At 36.6% G+C, this 23,910-nt stretch overlaps 1 protein-coding gene across 1 annotated transcript in view; it reads left to right on the top strand.

Annotated features, from left to right (window-relative positions):
- Positions 1–2,357: 2,357 nt before the first annotated feature.
- LOC108674822 (5-hydroxytryptamine receptor 2A-like) overlaps positions 2,358–23,910 on the top strand; it is a 97,042-nt gene continuing 75,489 nt past the window's right edge. The window contains 1 exon segment of the mRNA XM_018162793.2: positions 2,358–2,675. Within this exon segment, the coding sequence (XP_018018282.1) occupies positions 2,462–2,675 (214 nt within the window). The 5' untranslated portion in view covers positions 2,358–2,461.

Raw genomic sequence — 23,910 nt, forward strand, 5'->3', positions numbered from 1 at the left:
AACAAACTAAATGTCTCCACTCGGCCTCCTCGATCATGCACCGCAGACTAATCTATTGAGGTACACCTTCCGCATTCCAAATTCCGTAAATTCTAAACTAAAAATGGCCAGAAACAAATTCACAATGATGAAAATTTTCAAGTAACATTACTCATTATACACAAAATGATAAAAATACACGTGTTTTCTCGAACAAAAATATTTCAGAGTAGTTTTCCATGAACGAACGAACGATACTATCAACATTGTGAGCAAACTATGTTTTCAGGGCCAAGCCTCTTGTAGACGTTGTCTTCGCAACAGAGAACAATGTTTTGCTTTAGCGCGATTTCTTGATTAGTTGTGCTGTGCGCGGTAGATTGTATTGTGAGACAAGTTGGGCAAGTTAGTTCAAAGAAATTTAAGTTCGCAGAAACTTAATGCATCGAATTGAGTAAGAGTTCCGGCTTGACTGGCCCAACTACATCCCCGCTCTTGCAGGCCCGTTCATTAAACTCTTATTAGAATTAAATAAATTGCAACTCATTTATTCTGAACTTTTGTTGTGCGAGTGGGCATCCATTCAAGGGCGTGTTTTTTAATATGATTTAACAGTTGAAGATAAGTGCTGGATTGCATGGAAGGAAACAACCTCTTTATTTGTTTTTCGGGAGATATATTTATGATTTAAAAACGTTATTATGAGTATTTAAGTTCCAAAAATTGTGAATCAGATGCCGGAATCCTAATGTAACCATGTCACAGCTGATCTATGTTCACAAACATTTGATGCTTACAAACATTTGATGATGCTCACAAACATTTGATGATAGCTGATCTATGTTCACAAACGAAAAATAACTTTCTCACCTGTCTGTTTCTTCTATTAAAAAGGAACACTGATGTATTGAAATTCATCATTTGAATGCAAGTACTGGAACAATTCTGATGAATTTTACCAGTATATTTAATTACCAAATTGTACTGATAATTAATCAGACTCCATTTTCAAATTTTACTTCCATTACTTCCTATTGCTCCTATTGCATATGCCCTGGAATTTAATTACGACCTATTTAGCCGTATGGTCAAATTGGTGCTTCGAGACTCGTCCGTTGCGTTCATAAATATGATTTCCAATTCTTCATAAATAAATATTGCAATTTTCACAATTCAGTAATAATTTCAATGAGCATCGATCTCTCATTGAACATAAGCTATTAGCATTAGCAATTTCTTATTCTATAAATCGTTTAAGTCTTTCTGATAATTCACTAACACAAGAGTATTTCTTCTACTTTTCAGATTCTTCCTTGAAGAACATTTTAGCAACTTCCCATAATGTATACAGGCTAAAAATTGTGCCTAGACTCTCGCCATGGGGCAGAAAGCGTTTCCATAAAGTGTAAAAATGCTGAAAATCAATGGCAGAATATGTGTGACTAGTGAAGTTGTAACTTTATTCGTGATGCAAAAGACAAGGCATTGTAAGTCATCAAAAAATTGGTTCTCATTCAACACTGAGTTATAATTATGTGAGAGATATGATAAAATGTAAACTTGTTTTAAAAATCATACTGCTAAAATGATTTGAAATGTTTTTTATGCGTCAAATTAAAACTTGATGCGATGTAGGCGGCTGAGTCCGAGTTTACCATCACATGTAGTTCTAATAGCATAGCCGTTTAGAAATAGTATGGGCTGCTATGTGATCCAAAAAACTTTTTCAAACAGTAGTGTAACACCATCAGTTTTATTAATGGTATTTTTTATGTTGCATAATTTATTGAGTGAATTTAGGAAGTTTTATTAGTTTTATAAACGAAAAGGCCAACGACCGCAATGATACAGAGTGGTCACCTCAATCTTGATTAGTCCTTTGGTTTCAAGTGCCATGCCTGAACCTTTCTTCAGTTTTTCATCGGAAGCAGAATCATTCCGCAGTTTTGTCTCTTCTTCACATTTGCCTGCAATAAGTTCAGCTTCCGACAGCGCATATAGAAGCTCTCACGATTGGGACATCCTCTATAATTTTCTCAGTCCCCGAGTTCCGAAAGACGCGGCGAACGATGCTTTGCTAGCTTCGCAACTATTCCGGTTCGGGAGCAATCCTACTCCCGGACACTATTCAAATTCTAGTCCTTTTCTTTTTCACATTACCACAAGAACAATTAATTCTACGACTTTCCAATTATCCCCAACTACGTCAGAGTTGACGCCATATTCAGTTAAAGGTCCATCACCACCACCTCAGTTGTTGTTTTCAACACCAAAATCACCCACGCATATATTGTCCACACAGCTATTATCAACATCAAGCTGGTCACCAACACTGTCTTCCATAGTATCCCAACGTCATTCAATATCTCAATCACCACCACAGCCTCTAACTTCAACAAGAGATATCACTTCTCGAGCTTCAGGTGCAACTCAAAGATGGGCCCCACTCTCAGAGGACCATTTCCTGGCAAACATCAGCACAATGGCCAACTTCAGCGACATCGGCAACATTTCAATAGAAATGAACAACTTTACCGAGTGGGAAAATGGGAGTTTCGGGAACTGGAGCAATTGTTCCTGGAGCAACGCAAGTGATGACGTGCATGCGGAGTACGGACTCACGGCCAGCCAGGAGACCGTCAGGACCGTGGTCACGGCCACCGTACTCGCCCTCATGATCCTCGCTACCGTCATCGGTGAGTACCGTGTGACCAACCCTTAGTAAAGTTAATAATAATAGTGTCATTATTAGGACCCTTAATTCTGACATTCTATAGTCCCAACTAACAAATTAGAAGAAAGTTTTGGTATTTCTCGTTTGTAACTTGAACCCGTTACATTTTTACTGATGCTGTAAACTTAAAAATATTGCTTTTATAGGAAAATGTTATCTGCTATCTCTAGCTGTCTATTTTGAACTAAATTGCTTAAGGTATTTGTTTCTAGAAGCATTTTGTATAGCATTTTTATACTTCATATCTCCCTTGATGCAAATTCTGCCTGTATTGTTTCAAGGCTAAAATTGCCTCGGCATCGATTTGTGCTATAAAGAAATATTTCGAAGAATTCAACTTTACATATTTTGTCATCAATCTGCATGAAAAATTGTTCAATGATTTTACCTTTCTACCGTTCCCTCATAAACGTTGTCTAAAATTCTTCCAAATACCCCGCCATTTTCTTCGACTCTAATTCTACTTCGATTGAGGAACCATCTTTCGTCCTCATCGGAAATGGACGACCATTCATTGGCAGCATAAGTTCGACGCCGCAGTTTTCGGTTTTTGTCATCAGAGCTGATTTATAAAGCTGTAAGGCAGCTTGGCATAGACCAGCCTCGCTGAAATAATTCTTCTTTAGGAGAAACCCAAAAGATCTATAATGCTTCGATAAAGCATTGACATCTTCGGCTTTCTTCCTGAAATTAATGCGCCAGTCAGCAACTTCCGCAGGACACAATTTTCACATTAAACTTATATAACAGCTCAAATTCAACCGCGGACAGGAAATTTCGTGTTTTTAATTAAAGCATTGACATCTTCGGCTTTCTTTCTGAAATGAATGCGTCAGACAGTGTCTTCCACGAGACATATAAACGACACAATTATCACCTGAAACTTATAACAGCTCAATTTCACCCGAGGGCAGAAAATTTCGTGTTTTTTAGAATAAGATCAAAGATTGCTTGATGTTCTCTCCGGCCTCACGTGAATGCATTTTACGCCAGTCCTCGACAGACGGTTCGTTGCCGCCACAAAAATTTGAGGGTCGAAGATGATGGGTGGAAACGGAATAAAACTTCGATGATTATGAAGTAAACAAATTCTTAAAATATTTTGAACAAATATTATGTGCCCAAACATCAATTTAGTTTAGCATTAAGCTAGTAGCAAAAAAGTTACCAAACATATTTTAGGAATAATAATTATTCATATACGGGAGGAATGAATTCAAACACAAGTTCATTAAGTGTAATGAATAATTGTGATTACCAACCGTGTGTTCGATGGATAATAATTATTTATGCCGCATGCGATAAAATTTACACTTCTATTCAGTTGTTACATTTCAGTTCGTAGTCGTCGTTGCACATATGAGCAAAATTTTCCTTATCATTATAGCCGTGAATATCAAGCAACAAATTGACAGTTATTAAGGCCAAATCATTATTTAAGCCAGCGCTGAATATTTCAAATTGAAAAATATAAAGCTTTTTCATTGCAAAATAATTTTAAATTCTTTACGACAGTCGAAAGTTTAAAATCGATGAATGTGCGCAATATATGACGAGGGCTGACATTTTTAACAAGTGTGTTGATGGCGGCCGAATCGTGTGAAGATCCATCGTAATTAACGCAATGTACAGGAATATCCAAACGCATCGCTAATTTTTTGGCCACTCCACGCCAACGAGTGAAGTATGCAATGCAATTAAAAGAAGCCTATTTATTTTATTCCATTCAGCCCTTAAAAGCTAATTAACCTCTGCGGTTTTATATTAAATTTTGCTCGAAATAATATCAGCTTTTCTGGAGCCAAAATATACCAGATGAACATTTAGAGTTGAATCCATCCGTTGAAGTTAACAGGAGCCACTATATATAAATTGCACCAAATTATTTTCATTAGTGGAATGTATACATATGCTGAAAATTCCATCTTGCATTCTTAAGTTATAGAGTTCTAGGTTAGCTTCAGCCATCAGTCCAAATATTTTAATCCGTCTCTATTTTGGGTGAAAGATTTGAAATATTTTCAAGCCTCTACGAGTCCCCCAGGCGCCGCTCGACCTCAAAAGACCTTCAGTGAGGGAATCAGCCGACGTTCTTGAAGTTTTCACGCTGCTGATTTTTTCTTCCAGCCTTCAAAAACTCTATAATCCTAACGCATTTCTTGAGGAACATAATTATTCGCTGTAAATATTCATCTTATCCCATGGGAAGAGAATGACCGTCGAGACTGTCAGAAAACTGTCTTTCTCTCATCGCTCATAACGCTTGAATGGATTTTTATGCCAAAGCTTTCATTACATCTTTGAGTCAAAACCTGACAAATTTTGTCTTAGTCGGAAAAAGGTTTTCCTATACCTCTAAAAAAGTCTACGGGAGATGAGGGCAACATTTAGCGACTGCGTGATTTATCTCGTCGTTTTGCTCCAATGTGAATAAGTGTGAAGACCAAGCAATGAATATTTTGACTCGGTGGAAATTGTGCCGTGGAGATTCAGTACGATTAGCATGGATTTTTGGACGGCAGCTAGCAGCATTTATCTCAGTCAAATGTGAAGTGGGAATTTTCTTTCCTAGATTGCGTGTCTTGTAGAGAATGCCGCAAAATGTAATGGTTCTTGACATTTTGTGGTTTCCACATCTAAAAATATGAACAGAAACAAATAACAAAAGGGGGCGATTTTCATCGCAATGTTTAAGCTTCTCAATTGCGGGCGAATTTGTGACAGAGTTCTCTATTATCCTTTATTTAAACAGAAATAGCTTTTCATTTAAGTTTAAATTTAAACAGAAATAGCGAATCAAAACTTTTCTCACAGATACATTGATTTACTCATATTTCACTGAAATTACGCACAGAAATTACCGTCTATGTCGATTTAATAAGTAAAAAATTTCACAAATTTTACGTAAAGTTTCATTATTTAAATTATTGATTTTGTGTGGTCGAAACATACTATCTAGAAATCTTTGACCAATTCCACGATGTTGCTTGTCGCAGCTACGAAGCTTGTCAATACACGAGTCAGCCTCAAGTTCTTCTGTTGAAGACGCAACAACAAACTTACTTTGCTGGAACAGGCGACTTGCTGATCCTGCGAACTGGGCACTTGTTGGTGCTCTGTGATGTTTGGGTCGCAATATGTTGATGTTCTGTGATGTTTGGGTTGTAAGATGTTGCTGCTTTATGATATTTGGGTCGTAACCTGTTGCTGCTCGATCGGTGTTGTTGGGGTTGTAAGGTGTTGGTGCTTTCTGTTTTGGTGGTGGTACTATGTCTTAGGATAGTCGAGTCACAGAATGTGTATGTCGTAAGATTCCAGTGTCGCAGGATGCTTGTGTCGTAAGATGCTCATCTCACAGGATGCTTCTGTGTCAGGATACTTTTATTGTTGTGCTGATTCGTTTCTGGATTATTGTAGTATCGACCAATTATTGTGCCTTGGAGCGAATTGTATTATATCGAGGACGTTTGTGGTATGATGTTTTTGTCCAAGAAGTCATTTGTAGTGTGATATTTGGGTCGCAGAAACTGGAAGTTATAATATATTTGGGTGGAAGAAAGATTGAATGGTCGGATGAGATTGACGTAAGAGATGTATGACGACGTCATTTTACGATCGATGCGTTTTAAAGAATACTATCGTAATGATGAAATTAGACGGCAGTTCACATTGTGAAACAAAGTGCAATGTGGATGCACCCTATAAACTCACCCTTATAGAGGGTTTAAATATTGGTTTATATTTGCTTTTATTTTGGTCTAGTTTATTTAACATTGCTATAATATACGAGAAAATTTTGTCGGACTTCTTGATGTATACAAGAAAAAATTGTTTATTTACGCCAGATATTATTTAGAGCAAGAAGATTTACTGAAATCCAAATCGGAGGAAGGTGAATATATTACATATTCGCTAAAATACCTGTCAAACCTGCTATTCGAATTATATGGGCATCATAGAAATGCCACAAAGATGAAGATGCCGAGATGGATATATCGTTTCTCCAAATGGATACTCTGCTCATATACGCGTAAGGAGATTAACTGACGTCAGCAGTTCTTTAAATCGAAGATCAATTTCTGTCGCAGCAAAAATGATATAAAAAAGAAATGCATCGTCGTCCGAAACAGACCAGTCCACTGCAGCAGACGACGTCATATCTCAGAATTGTGAAGTAAATGTTCCGCAATGCCGGCACAAATGGCGCGATTTGTTTCAAATGAATCGATCACGAGGCCATCAAGTAAGCCTCTCGGCCACAGAAATCTTTAGGGTTTACGACACAAAAACTTCCTCGTTTCCGGCGCAGCGCTCGTCAAAATACGAGTCCTCTGTCGACACAACAGTTCATGATAGCGACGACATTTCCTGGAGATTTCTTATGTCGACATCGACACATATATAATAGCTTACGCATTATATCGGGCGATTTTTTAAAGAAAGGCTCATACATTTTAGATTTAATCTTGAATCTTTCCAAGTTAGCAGCTTCATCTCTATCAGAAAAAAACAATCAAGAACTTGAACAATTTTAATAAACGAAGAAATAATTTCAAAGCCAATTTTGTACAAAACTGTCAAATTGTATTTTCAAAGTAATCTTTCATTAGCCTGTGAATGAGTCTATCTCTGAATAACATTGTACAACGGTGAATTCAACAAAATAAATTTAAACATCCAATCTGTGCTGGCAGAACCTACCAAATTAAGTAGCTCTTCTCATAAGACATGGGCCTCGCTATCAATTCATATTCATGAGCCAGCAGTGACGGCATTTCCCTTCATGAATGCCTTGAGGTTATGAACTGATTTTACTCGCGACCCTCGCCGCAGGTTGTTAAAGAAGCAGTTAATTACCGCATTATTATTACCTCGTGCAGCACGTCCATCAATATTAAGATAGTGAAACTTAAAAACCTGCAATGCCACTACCTCCTGACATAACAATTTTCATGGGTGCCGCGTAAGTTTTTTCGCTTTTGAACTGAGCTTACATGTGACTACACGCCTATAAGTGGCAAGCTATTAACGTGTTATTTCCAAGGGAAATTTAAATTCTTAAAAAGTCGCTATTCCCTGTATTGGTGCGACAGAGGCTGCAGAGCAAGGCAGTTTCTCAGCTGCAGTACAATAGCTCCTTGAACTCTGACGCTGAGTTCTATATCGGCCTTAAGCCCTTTGCACCTTCGCAGCTTCAGGCTGAAGCTTTGTTCTTTTACGCGTTCCTATTCGTCTGGTCCTTTGTCAGACGCGAGGTTTGATCCTTTCTTCTAAGCTTCCGTGTCTTGTTCGTCCTCCGGCGCAGGAGCTCTCACTCAAGAACTTTCTGTCGTAGCGTTTTCTTGAACAATTGTACGGTATATTTCTTCAGATATTGGCTTTTGGGTCAATTGAGGATGAGCGTTGCATCCATCGTTAGTGGATTTTTTTGCATCAGTTTTCCTTACCATACACGGCAGAATTTTTTTTGTTCTCTGAATATATGACAATAATTAATTAACATGTTAGGAAAATTCAATTTTTCCAGTTTTAATATCAACAATTTTAAATTAATTGTTGGGTGCAAAATTTTTAAGCAGGTGCATTATAGCTCAGAAAGGAAACCATTGTACTATTGTAGATCACCAGAGCTATATTGTAGATCCATCATGGTTCTGATCCAACTGTTGGCGAATGATTAAAAACTTTGCTTCTGATGACATAAAGCCATTTAAAAGTTGAATATCATAAGGTGTTGAAAAGAAACCCGTTGTGATTTTTTCAAATTTTGTTGGAGATGGACTAGTTTATTGCCCATCCTTCGTGCTCATCTTTCGGTTCTCATACTGTTGAGAGAAGAAACTGTATCATAATATACTGTATTAATAAATTATTATTACGATTTTTGTTACAGTATACTTAAGGTATGAAATACGATATGAACCAGGACTTTAGATATTTTGACCAGAGGTTCAGGAGAAGATGTTTTTTACTTTTTAAATTTGTATGATAAGAAGGGGGACGATCGAAAGTCTTCCTGTAGAGGGAAGGTGTCAGGCGTCCATCATCTCATTCTAATTATACTATAAGATTAGAGAATCTAAAATTGAGAAGCAAATTTTGCCACTGAAACGAAGAGATTGATGAAATCCTAGATACTGAGACAGACATCAACAACATCACGTGAAAGACCGTTATTACGAAATTCGACTATGAGCGAAAGTACTCTGTCTATAAAATGGCTGAGCATTTTAATAAGCCCCCCAGAAGCTTGCACAACCGCGTCGATGTAACACTCCTTGAAAGAGGAGCGTCGGCCTGACGGTCGAAGTCTTAACCGTTTACCAACCTTTACCTTTGTATTGGCTCTAACATGCCACCTATAATAACAAGATATGTTGAAGATAGAATGAGCCTTTACTTATCCCTCACATAGTCAACGAATACCTGTCCTCATGTTAAACCATATGCAACATAGTACCCGTGAAATTCGTCTATTACTCCTTTTGAAAGTGACACCTTAATTTTGCCTCCTGACAAAGTGCAACCCGAACCTAGAATTTTTCCTCTCAGCAACTGCAAGCGGACCCATTCAGTCTTAATTAATCTTTGATACCGGAGCCAGGGTTTACTATTTTATCTATTCTCTTGTTGCCAACCCATGTCCGAAGCAGCGCAGAAATGTGCCACGTCATCCATCACATCATGCGCCACGTCATCCACCACATAATGCGCCACGGCATCCAGCACATAATGCGCCCCGTCATCCACCACATAATGCGCCACGGCATCCATCACATCATGCGCCACGTCATCCATCACATCATGCGCCCTGTTATCCACCACATAATGCGCCACGGCATCCATCACATAATGCGCCACGTCATCCATCACATACCACATAATGCGCCACGTCATCCATGCGCCACATAAGTCACCGACATTGCGCCACACGGCAGCGCGTGGCAGCATTCGCCCCCTAATTACAGCTAGCCGCCGCCCCCGACTTTCGAAGTGCAAATGTTAAATAATTTCCGGCCGACGGCTCCTCCTCGAGCTGCTCAAGAACACAGCTTCAAGTTAAATGAATTTTTAAACTCGCTTCAGGAAACTTGAACCGACAATGATTTGTGACTTGAATTTCGAATGAACTTCCTTAGGTGTGTGAAGCTGCGTTAATTTGACTGGTAGAATTTTTTGTCTGTCACATTGGGACGCCGCCTGTTCTAAAGTTCCTACGAGTGCCGGCAGCAGGCACCGAAACTGTTCGTGACTTGGAATTTATTAAAGACTCCCTTGAAAATTGAGGCTATGAAAAGTATTTTATTAATAATAATCTTAACTACTTATTTTACTAAAAGGAGCTGATGTAACTATTACAACAAATATGCCCGAACAATGAATGATCCAATTGGTTGGATGCCCCGCACATTTATCTCTGAGATAAATGTGCATTCGTTCCTAAGTTAAACGGAGCTTCATTTACGAGTAGAAGCATGCTTAAAGTTTAAAGTTACCTTTCAGTTGCGGAAGCGAAGTTAAGCATGAAAAAAAACTTGTACAATAAAAAAAGCTATCGAAGCTTAATCCTAACTTTAATTTGGTTAGGCTTGAGAATTGTTACATGGAAGTAAACGTCCAATCGAACGAGAATTCCGGAAGGTTTGTTAAATTTATTAATATTTTGATATTACTGGGTCATGCTGGGAGTTACGTCTGTCGCAACTCAAGCACTGTCTTGCATGTTTAGTACGTATAAAATACACCGAGAATTTTCATATATTTTTTCAAACACTGTTTATTAACTATTGCTCTGTGCCGTGCAGTCCATTCCAGCTAGAATCTAAAAGGGAGCGCAGCCGTGCACCAACAATTTTGTGCACCAACAAGCCCTGAATCGAACGCCTTGGATCTCTCCGGACATCCACCAATCAGCCGTGAACCACTCGGCTTTGTCCACCTCCGGCCTGACATAAAAACTACCGTGCACCACCAGGCCGCGGATCGAATCTGACTTCCGGGCATCGTTGAATTACGTAAATTTACGTTCACCGTATCTAGGGTTAAGTTTCAGAAAGCAAAGTTCTGTTCCAAAATTTATCGTCCTTCGACGAGTGGCCGTTCGACCGAGGGCTGGTTCGACCTACGGCTTAGATACGGACGGCTTGAAGTGCTGAAGGCTACGTTCCGGAAGGCAGGAATCATGATAGTTCATTACATCCAGGGCAGTGGTGGTCTTCGACAAGCGACCCATCTTAAACATGAATGAATCCCGGATGTCTGTAAAACCTAACGTGCTGAAAACTTTGAATCAAAATGGAAAAATTGTTACGATCAGATGATAATTACTGATGAGCGGAAAGGAATAGATATTGAATTATTGTGGGCAAGGGCTATGCAGGGGTCTATACTGCGTCCCAAATTTATGCTCTCCCCTAACAACATAGACATTAGTTTGACATAAAAACAAAAGAATGATCTAAACATAACGTTTGACATAGACTTGAATTGCTTTGTTTTTTCACGGACCGACTGATCGCTCTCCAGGTGCATGGGCAAACGTTGAAGCCTCTGCAACGTGCACGTGTGGCTGACATGAAACATGACTAAAATTATCTTATAAATTTCCACTGAAGAAACCTGTTCCATGTTAGCAAATCTTGTAGAATCGATTCATATATTACATCACAATTATATATTACATCATTGCTCGACAGTGGAAGATATTTTGGCTTAGAAAATATCATGCTGTGGGTTGTTGGGGCTTCAGAAATGCGAGAAGATCATTCTACTTTCATTCAACTTTGCCTCACAGATCTGACCTGAATAAATATTTAAAAATAATAAATAAATAATAATTAATTAAATATTCAAATAATTATTTATTTATTTAATATATAAATACATATTACTTATTTATATTTTCAATTAAATATTAATTAAATAAATAATAATGAAATAAATATTCAAATAAATATTTTTTATTTGAATATCTAATTTAATATAAATACTTAGTTTAACTTATTTCATTAAATATTAGTTAATTAAACTTGAGGCTTATAAATTTTATTTAAATCTATATATGATTTTTATTCAAAATAATTTTAAAGGAATTAAATTAAATCAAATCAAATTTAAAATTAGGCACTTCGATTAACATTATTCATTTTTGTTCCATAATCGGCGCATTGATTAGCATTAAGATTTTTTCCTTTATTTCCTGTGTGCGTGTTCCGGCCCACCAATCACCTATTCCATTTGACTCTCACAGAGTATATCTGCTCTTGTGTAATCTCATTCCGGGGATAATTAAATTAAATTCTCCCACAAAACATTGCGTCTTATCACAGGTGCTAACGCGCAAAACTTGAATGAAAATCTGTCGGTAAATAACATTTTCCTGCCTTTATGCATCCTCGGGGTCATTGCTAGTCTTTGTTTTGCTAGGCTTTTTCACCGCACTAATCATAGTAAATTAAATTATATTAAATATAATAGTTATACAACATTCTAGAGAATTATGTCACTTTAGTTTGATTTGATTATTTTCTAGTCTTAAGTTATGTTTGCTATAAAAAATGACTGTTTCCTGTGTTCAGATCAGAGTTCAGTGTTGACTGAAGACGTCAACAATCATGAAAGCTGGACGAGAATTGCCTTTTTTATTAAACTAAATGAAAATCATACGAAACTAGTTTAAATATATCGTTGAAGATAATATTGCTATTATCGTTTAAATTAACAAACCCAGACGCTTTGACTCAATGGCTGAAAAACAAATATTAATATTCGAGCAAATGTATTATCAATTCTACTATACTAAAACTTTATTATACTTCTTAGAATAACAAAAATTTGAAATTTTTCCTGTTGCAATTGTTCGGCTTATGCGTGAGCACAGCCAACTTTCTCAAAAATTTCTTCTGTTATCTCGAACACAGCGGCCGTTTGTTAATATTTTGTGAGATTGACGTGAATGTTAACTTCGTCAGGCCGAAAAATTTGCTCAGAAATTGAGCACTTCTCAGAAAATTAAGTTAAGTAGCGAGGCAAAGATCGGCTGAGTCACTCAGGATGAGGTCATTGAGTCGTCGACGTCACCAAATTGATTCTGTTTTCCGGGATGAAGCAGGAAAGATTTTTCCTATCGGGTTTCGTGTTGGCAAGATTATCAAGAGTGACTACGAAAAATTTATTGCTGATCACATTTTGTTGGAGAACAGCAGGCGCAGTGAGCATTTGTATTGAATACCGATACTGCGCTGTCAAAGTTGTCATCGGATGCTTCTCTGTGTGAGTTTTCAGTAGAACCACTGAATTTTCGCGTGAAATACTATCTCTTTAAAAAGGTATTGGTGAGACAAATATCTAGATACTATGAATAAGCCACTTACGCTGTCGTTGAATTTTTTTGCTGATATTTATTCTCACTATTGATACAAAAAATATTTCTTAGGATAACTTGATAACTAATCTTGCTCTATCCTCTCGTAACAACGGATGAATTTTTCAACTATCTCGATGCCTGAAATATGAAAAGGTTTCTGGGGATAAACACATGATAATAGCTTATTTTTGATAAGAGGCCACTTATCTAAGAATATTTTTCATGTTTATCGAGTTTCGTGAACTACGAGCTCCGTTTCGATGCATTAAATTTATTCAGTCCGATAAACTAAATCCGTGCATCGGATTCCACTCCGTTTTGATGAATTATATGAATTCAGTCTTTAAGGAAATTTAGTTGCTAGAAGCTCATATATCCTCAAGATCATCTCCCGAAGCTCCTAGACGCTCATAAATTATCTAGATCGCCGCCCTAGACTCTCGGATATTTTCCAGCTGGGCAAGTTACAAGTCGCAATTCGTAGGCTTCGCATGAACAATGCATGACCTGCGGCATCTCCTGAGCATCGGCCCAAACTTCACAAGTTTTCAAGAATTTAAAGCTTTTTCGAGGCGAGAAACTCAACAATTCCGAAAAAACTGACTTTATGATCTAACTTGAGAAAAGTTCTGTGAGGAAGAAGCTGGATCGACGGGAGTTTTTTTTTTCAAGTGATGCGCTGCGTCTCGACAGTGGCATTAAGGAAACCTGAATTAGTATCATGGCAACCAACATAACGACGTCGTAATTAGTATCATGGCAACCAATACAACATAATTAGTATCATGGCAACCAATACAACGTAATTAATATCATGGTAACCAATACAACATAATTAGTACCACGGCAAGAATATAACGACGTCATCATTAGTGTCAATGTTTTTATCGCACCGCAGCGTACGTGCGCGGGACAGCCGACACGAGTTCTAAGCCGTTCTCAGGCGCCGCTATGCATACCAACGAGCTCCGCATTACGAGACGCGATGCAAATGTCTCGCCAAACTCCAGCCTCACGTCCATGTGCCGCCGTATGCATTCTAGGCGCTGAAATACGTTCAGGCTAACAGGGACCTGGGACTTTACTGCCAAAATTACTACTTTGTCAGTCTCTGACGGCTTGTCAATCTAAACGCACTAATCAGTTGCGAGAAATTGGCCGCTATACGTGTAATTAAGCCGCTGTGTGTACTTTGACTGCTATGAGTATATACGCCGCTACGTGTACTTAGGCAGTTACGAGTACTTAGGCCGCTACATATGCGATTTTCTACTGCATGCACTGTAAGTTCTTACGAGGAGTGAATATAATCATTTATTAAGCCAGCGCAGAGAAAGGAATGGAAATTATCGAATTTTGAACTTTCATGAAAGTTGTAGGAAGATATATCGGGAACTTATCATTGAAACGCGAATTATCTCGGATAGTAACTTAATAATTTCAATTTCTCGTAAAATTGGAATTTAAGCATACATTATTCATCATTTAAATCCATCGGTACGTGAGTTTTCATTCATAAAATAAGTTAAATGGTAGTTTTTTTAACGGAACAGTTCAATGCAGATAAAATTAATTACACGGTAGAGGCATCAATTAACCTGGTGGGAAATTTACTCCAAGGAAATCAATTTTGCCCAATACTAAATGGGAAAAGCTTAATTGGTATATATAATCTACAATAATTTATTTATGACGTTATAGAGAATAGATATTGGCATTTTAATAGTGTTTAATATGGACGTTTTTACTCGAAATGGGTCAAGCATCTGGACGATGTTGCCGGATAGACCCTATAGTGTGAAATATTAGTGGTGTCAATATCACTTGTTTGCTTAAATCGCAAATTAACTTAGAATTTAAAAGCAAAGAAAAGTCCACAAAAATTCATATCTTTATAGAATACGTTTCGGAGACCAGCTCTATCGTCAGTTCGTAGAATCTAGAATCACAAATCAGAAGTCACATATTAATACATTGAAAGCACCGAACAAAATTAAAAACCTAAATTTACAACTAATAGACGGAAAAAAAAAACTATCTATTAACAATTTGAAGGGGATAGGAGCTAGCAGCTGAATTCAAACTGGGCTTAAGTGTAAAGATGTACAGTGATTCTAAAATGCGCAAATCGGAAGTCCCTGAGGTGGAAGCTAACACCCTAAAGTCACTGTCAGAAATAGGGACATCACACTGCTCGGCGTGAGCGCGCACAGCCGAATGAGGTGGGCGCGATAGCAACTGTCCGGTCCTACAACTCCTGCCCTTATGCTCAGCGATCCTGGAATAAAGATTGCGTGACGTCACCCCGACGTACGCAGATGCACATTGTGCACAAAAATATTGATAAACCAGGGACGATCGCATATGAACAGGGAGCATATCTTTATATCTAAAGAAAGAACCGATTGTGAAATTGTTTACCAGCACAATATGAAGATTGACTGTGCTTTCAATATAATAATTTGTGACTTCTGATTTGTGATTCTAGATTCTACAAACTGATGATGGAGCTGGTCTCCGAAAAGATATGAATTTTGAGGACTTTCTTTGCTTTTAAATTCTTAATTAGTGGTGTCATATTAGAATAGTGTCATGCATTCTGCGAATTAATATCTGTTCAATTACTGTGAAGCTGAACCTGCATAGATGTCAAAAATTATTATTATATTTTATATATTGCATCTTTTAGGTACGAACTATTTGTATAATATGAGTTAGTAATAGGATTCTATCTCTCCTGCAGAAGGACATTCGAAGTCTTGACCTGACTTCTGTTCATACACGCGCTGTTGTTCTTTCTCGTTGTTGAATGAAGGCTTAATATCTGACGGTATTTAATCTCCTGTTATTGAACCGCGATGAGTACGATGAACATGGTAGGTTAATGCTAATAGGTTATAGTCTAGCGTTACGCTCAATGTATGCTGGCCGCTGTTACAGCGCAATAATTTCAGCGAGATGTTCAAAATTACCCTCGCAACAAAATTAACGTCTTGCATAAGAAAGTCAATGCGAATATATTAACATTTCCGTTCGTAATGACATGTTTCCCGACATCGGCGTTAATCCATAATTTCAAAAATGCGACTGATCGATTCGTTCTGTACGGTTAAGATAAAGATTTTAGTGTCTTATTTTATTCAATTAGCTTCAAAGACGTCATTATAAATGCGTCGAAACTCTCCTACATTGAAAACAAGTCATTATAATTTATATTCTTAACAAGTAAGCAGTTCATCTTTCAATGTCAAGATAATCGGGGTAGAATTTACCATTTCTCTATTGGCCATCATTTTAATTTATTCAGTTCAAATTCATTTAGTTCGCATATTACATTTTTATAGTAAAAGACATTTCTTTAAATTATTAGGAGTGCCGTTTACACGGGTCTCCCCATATATTGATTATTAAATGCAATTCTGATAAGGGCTTCCTGAAACGCAGAATATCCCAGAAAGGTCATCAGTGTTGCGGTTTGGCTTCGGAAATTCTTAAGGCTTGAAGCGAAATGAATGATCGAAGTTCGTTACTTCATGTGCCGTAGCACCGCTTCGTTAAACCTCAATAGTTTACTCTGGCTGTCTTCCAGCACTACAGCGCTTGTGGATCTCATCAAAAAGGCGTTCAAACCGATTTGAAATGTTTCTTTTGAAGCAAACAGGCTTAGGAAAAAATCTACGGCAAACATAAACTAGAACTTTGACATCCATTTACCGGTACTAGCTAGCATAGGTTTCTAAATTTAATATCTTAGTTTTAATGCAATCCTTTGAAGATCATTTTCTAAATGTGCAAAGGAAAAAGATTATATTTTAGAAATAAAAAACAAGCTGAATATGACTCATCTCTCTTTCATTTTATTTTAATCATGCACATAGATTCTTTTCATAAGTTATTAACTGAGGTTCTGCCTCCAAACTCGCGACTTACCAAATTTAGTTGTTCCACATGCCGCTGTTTGAACAAGTGTCAGCGTCCTATGTACACTGTACAGGTTTCGAGTCCCTTACTAATGACATATTGACCTTACCACTTCACCAGCTAGCTGCACCTTTTGGTCCTGCATCAATTCAGTGAACCAAAATGTGAAATTGCAAGTCTAAGCTGACTTGTGATGCATATCAGGTATGCGCTCTGGGCTCAGCTCAGCGTAAAAGAATTGAAGATCCTTTGCAATTACGCTTTACTTCAGCCTCACCCAAAGTCGGATATCCCTGCCAACACCACGTAAAAATTACGTCGTGCTTCTCCGTTGAGTTTTTACTTGATATTTTCAGGCCAATTTTTTGACGATTGGTTTTTTATACTTTATGTAATAAGAATTAAAATTCCTGTGAATGTTTCTCATGTTACTGTTTTGTCGTTACCATAATTTATATAACCGAATATTTCTTAACGAGTTGGAAGTCGAGGTGAAAGTTGTCACTGATCTGAAGGTATTGCAGGCCTCTGAGCAGCTCTAGAGCTTCGCAGTATAAAAAAAAAGAATGATTGGAACACTGACTGACTACGAAATAATGAAATGGGGCATTTGCATTTACGTCTATTTTCGTTTGAAGTTTCATATTGCTTAACTCCAAATTAATAAAAAAGACAACTGAGGTACAAATCGTGTTACGATTCGTTCCGTTCAAGTTTGGTTCACCTCATTACCTTCAGAACTATCCTGCACCTCATTACCTTCAGAACTATCCTGCACCTCATTACCTTCAGAACTATCCTGCACCTCATTACCTTCAGAACTATCCTGTACCTCATTACCTTCAGAACTATCCTGTACCTCATGATCTCAGACAAGCGGACATTTGTGGTCAAATTTCAGTCCGACTTCATCAGCTGTGGGTATACTCGAGTTTCTATTATTCAAAATAAATTTAAAATCCCGCAATATAACATGCATTTATCGCAATATCAAGCATTTATAATAATTCAGTTCATTTTCTCAGTTCATAATTTTTCATTTTAAGAATGAGTTCTCATTATCTAGAGTTATATACTGATTCTTTTGATCTAAACCACAATTGAAATTCGATTAGTTTCGGCAAGTTTTAACTAATTTTTGATTAGTTACACATCAGTTTGAGGTCACTTTGGTACGCAATTACTTCGATATTTCTAAGTTTTTATTAACATAAAATTTTCATAGCTGATTGAGTCTAACTTTTCAAAATTATATAATTAGGACCGAAAATTATTCATGAGAAATGTTTCATTGCAAACATTAGAGTTGCTTGGTTCTATTTGATTTGGCTCAAATTGTATTCATGGCCAATATTCCAAAGCAAACATTGAGGACGTCGTTTAATTCACTTTCTGTTTATTTTTGGCACTAATTGTATTCATGGTCAATATTCCATGGTAAATATTAGCGGTCTTTCTTAGATTGATTTTTATTCCACTTGTTAGATAAGTTGGAATCTTTTTAATCTCTGCCAGTACAATTGCTAATTTTCAGCAAGTCAAGCATAACACGCGTCCAATCGAATTGCTTCGCTGGTCTCATGAGCCAATGGTCGATATCTGGTCTTGCTCCGAAATAGTTGGTGTCTATCTTCGCTAATCGCGACCTCAGTTCACTGATCTTTGCAATTTCCATGACCATCAGTCATGACCTCAGCTTTCTGTTAGCCAAGCTTGTCGAAATCTACGCTAATCGTGACCTCAGCGTATTGATCTCTGCGATTCTCGTGACCAGCAAGTAAACTCGTATCAGCGAGTCAGAAGAGAAAAAAATATCCAATATCAGCATATAAGATGCATTTTGTGCATCTCGTACTTAAGATATTAATGAAGTAAAAACACATGTTGAAATATCAGGTTCGTACGTAACTAGTTGTTGCCTACAAGTTCGTAACTCTACGGTAATTAGAACAGATATTTAACTATCTGTATCTGATCAATCGCCCATTTGAGTTGACGATAGATTAAGAGACATTATTCTTAAAAGAGATATCAATGTGCCCTGCTCATATTTACAGTCAAACGATAAAATAAAATGCATGCTTAGTTTTCAGCATTTCAGCTGTCAAAGTAATTCCGTAATTCTTCAAATTAATTAATAAATTGACTTTGTAATGTCTGTGTCGTGGCGGCATTTATTAAAAAAATTAGCATAATAGTTTACTTCTGGGTCAGATCATCAAAGAGTTGTTAGTAAGTTAGAGTTTCCCTACAATGGAAGCCGCATCACTTGGCTGGGTCCATTAAGAAAATGCAAATGTTTTCATTATAAATAACGAATATTAATACTCTAATCTCATTTATAAATCGTACAATAATATACTTCTGGACATTTTCGTATACATACCAAGCACTTTTAACATTTTGAGCAGGGTTACAATTTTACGGTAAATTTTCAAAGTAAATTTTTATGCGTAATATCGCTCTGCAGGAGCTTCGCATTTATTAAACTCAGTCAAATTGCATTTATTCCATACTAGAATTTAAATATGGCATAAATGAATAGAAAAATTGACTTTGGACCAAATAAAAGTAGTGAAATTTCGAGGAACCATCTGCGTGCCAATTTCTCTAAACAAATATCCCTATTGATTGATACCTGATAAATTTAAAGTAATTTTTCATGCCTAAAATGCTCTTCACATCCATACAAAAATGATCTTCATACGCAGAGTTAGACTTTTCAAGTGAAAACTTTCGATCACAACTGACAACTGCGAGATTGTACAAATTGCTGCAAGTGTTCTTTTGCATAATTCTGCCTACCAATAAATTATATACAATTAAAGACTAGCATCAAAACTATGGGTTTTTATAACAGGATTACGTAGAAGCAGTGTTTTAAACTAGTATTATATGTTTGAGTTTTTCAGGCCAGATACAGGATACGGGGCTGGTTTTTAGTGAGCTTTTAAGATCGCTGATTAGGCCCATCTCTCTTGCCATTAGCCGGCAATCGCAAAGCGGGTATGGCAACCACTCAGGTATTCAGCAATGTTTAAAGTATGCGTGATATTGTTTTATCAAAATATTTTAGATGCATACCATCGCTATAATAACAATCCATTGACGAAATTTTCAAATGACGTGCTACGGCGTTTTAGTTTTGAGTGAAAAAGGGTGATGCTTGGTGTGAGATCTGCAATGTAGGCTCTGAAATTCAAAAGAGAAAAAAATATTAAATATTATCAATAAAGTTCAATGTGAAAAATTAACATAACCTTTTATTTATGGATTTACTTATGAGATTTTTACTTTTTCAGCTAACGCACAATGTAATCTTAAAGATCATAAACAGAATTAAACTAAAGTTCTTCAACTACGCTCAGGCAGGTCTAACTTCCGATCAATGTTTCACCGCAATCAACAAGAGCACTCGAATCCTGCTTCAACTTACAATACTTGAGTGGAATTATTGTGAACACGTTGCCATTTATTCCGTCTAAATAAATCATTCTTTCATTAGTAACAAAAGAGGGTCTAGAGAGATATTCCCTGCACGAGTGTCACTCTTGAAACTTGCACGAATGAAACTTGAAAGATTTGAAGTATGAAAGTCGCAGAAAAGAAAATTAAAACTGAAAAAAATAATATTAAATCTTCCAAGATATGATCTGCAAGATCTTCTACGATATCATAAATTAACACGTAAACATAGTATTGAAGTAGTGAAGGCAAAAGTTTTCAAGCCGTTATTTACGCCGTTTCTAAAGCGATTTATTTGCTGAAAAAGCAGGCATCGGTAAGTGTGCACCGCCGAGACTTCTTTTAATTGCAGTGCGCTCGTGGTCTTATTTTGAGATCCGTGCCATTACAGCGACAAGCGCAGTTCTAATTTCAAAACAAAATTACACAATACTTTTTTTACTTAGCTTCACTCAGCAAAATTAATGAGACTTTGCCTTAATATAGAGATAATAGTTAATACCATCATCATCAATCAATGCAAGGGTCATCAACAGTCATCATCAATCAATGCACGGTGCACCAAAAATCATCAGCAATCAATGATGAGTCACAGCAATTATCAATCAATGATGGGTACCGGCAATCATCATCAATCAATTATGGGTCACCAGTAATCAATGATGGGTACGCAACAATCATCATCAGTTAATAATGTGTCACTAACAATCATCATAAATCGATGCACAATTAATTACTAATATGTCACCCACAATCATCATTAATTACTGATAGGTCACAAACAATCATTATTAATTACTGATAGGTCACCAACAATCTTCATTAATTAATGATGTGTCACCAAGAATATATTAATTGCAAAATCGAAAATTAGATTCCTCAGGTGCTCATGATGCTCACGGTATGATGCTTTGATCTCGAAGGTCGTCGTCAATTGTTTTTTTTAAATTCAGTAATTGGTGATATAACCTTAATTTATTTCCGGATTCAGTGAAGCGCTTAGCGAAGATGAGACCCACTGATATCTTTCCACGAGTGCGAACTAAAGCATCTAAGCTGAATTTAAACGCGATGACCAAATTAATGTTTGAATTCATTCAAAACAAATACATTTATTAGAAAGATCTTAAATTTCGCTCACGTGTCAGCCACACGGTCTTTTTCCTTCTCTGTTTACTTACTGTTTGTAAGCAGCGGTGGAAAATATAAGGAAATTTTTCAATAGTTATTGCTTAAGGTTTATTCGTGAGTAATTTTATTCATTTTTATTTAGGCTTTTCCCACATAGATTTTTATTTTTATTGAATATATGACGGGTTTCTTGATATTCTTGTAATATTATTAATGCATATATTCCTGTTTCTGATGATTGTGCTACTATAAAAATATAGAAATATTTCAATGCCTCCAATTAAATATACTTAATACAACCACTCAATTCAATTCAATGACTGCAAGACAATTAAATAGGTTTGGCATAAATCGCAATTTCAACACAAAAATCCCAGCAGCAATTTAATTATCATATTGATAATCCAATTAAGTTCCACAATCTAGCGACTAATTGGAAGAGTTTCTGACATCCTGCGTCAGCATTTGCATCGTCGATATAAATGACGTAAAAAAACGGTGCAGGTCGACGAGCGGAAACCTTACGTGGATATTTCTTGCTTCCTGCGAAAAGAGAACACGTGTGTTTCTCAGCATTGTTCTATCTAATTTCTTATATTAATCTGACAATTATTCGAATTATTATCTCAGCAGCAATTATCCTAACTTTTTCACTTCCCCTACGCAGCTCCTTTGCTTGCCCTTTATTTAATTCCCCGCTTCAATCGACAGTTAATAATTATAACAAAGTTGCATGATAAAAATATAGCAAACAGAGAGAATTTAAAACAACTAAGTGGTAAAATAAAAGTATTTTATAGCTAACTCTTCAGAGACCAGCTAAAGTTTCAATTATATAATAACAAAAACTTGCAAGAGCATCTAAGTCGTCATGTATATTTTAGTGAGCTCCTTCAAGAGCAGCTAATTTGTTACTTATATTATATCAAAATCTTACCTGAGCATCTAAGTCATGTATATTATGGTGAACTCTTTAAAGAGCAGCTAATTTGTCAATTATATTATAGCAAACTCTTTAAAGAGCAGCTAATTTGTCAATATATTATAGCAAACTCTTTAAAGAGCAGCTAATTTGTCAATATATTATAGCAAACTCTTACAAGAGCAGCTAAGTCGTCATGTACGAGGATATTATAGCAAACTCTTCCGCGAAGTGCATTTCTGCGAGCACTTCAAGTGACTAGGGAATTGTGAAAACGAACGAAAATATGGAGCACGGTCATAAGAAACGGTACCTCACGTCAGCTTCCTTTTCATTCCGAGCTATAGCCTAGATAGAAATTGATAAACGAAGGTAAAGTATTTCCAAGAGTTGGTAGAAATTGCAAAAATAGTCTCTTATTTGACAGACAAAAAATTAAGATTACTTGCTAGGTGTGATTTACTAAAATAAATACATGCACATTTTTCTAGATGATGTTATATATCTTATTCTTTGTTAACCATATCATTTCTCATCAGAATAGAACGCAACGTTTCAAAATCCTTCGATAATATTTACCTAGCTTGATCAGTCTAATTAATTTGACCTAATTGATTTATATCTAATTGATTTAACGTGTGGAAATGCAATGAATTTGCCGATCATTTAAGTATTTTCCTTCATTATTACGTTTACTGGATTTAGCGATGAGAACAAAGAATCTTGTAGCAATGATACTGTCGAGTGGTGGATGATGTTTTATTTTTACTTATGATCCATTTCGGTCGCAGTTTTAGCGGTTATCGCTGACCAAGCTCTTCTCTTGTGGATATTTTTAATTATCGGAGCTCCAGGCAAGATTGTTTATTGAACTGAACATTTTTTAGACTTACGTGGTTTTTGCGTCTAGTAAAACAGTTTATAATCTTAAAAATGAACTGCAATATTGACTCTGAATTATCAGAGGCGACACTGACATTACCCGTGCTCACATTGCATTTCTTTGCACTGATGGAGTGGTAAAAGTCAGACGTATAAATTCTTTTTTAAATTTGTTAACTGTCAATAACCCATTAGATTCCTGCGCATGTAAGTACTGGCTTAATTAAGAATAACCTCAATTTTTATTTCTTCAAAAAGCTTTTGAATAAATTTATGTTGCATATTCTACTTTTTTCTTTATTTAACGAGCCACGTGCTCTCTCCATGTTCTTAGAGCGTTCAAAATTACTTTCGAGAGCCGTCTTGCATAGCCTTAAGAAGGACGGCAGAATATTTAATTAGTGTTCATCGAAAATGTTCAAACTTTCTAGAATACTCCATGAAGAAGCATGACCTGAAACGTGATATTTCTGGGATAATTAGCGCATCTGTCCTATTAGCATTTAAAAG

The sequence above is a fragment of the Hyalella azteca genome, unplaced genomic scaffold, assembly GCF_000764305.2.
Source record: "Hyalella azteca isolate HAZT.00-mixed unplaced genomic scaffold, Hazt_2.0.2 contig7416, whole genome shotgun sequence".
NCBI lineage: Eukaryota > Metazoa > Arthropoda > Malacostraca > Amphipoda > Hyalellidae > Hyalella > Hyalella azteca.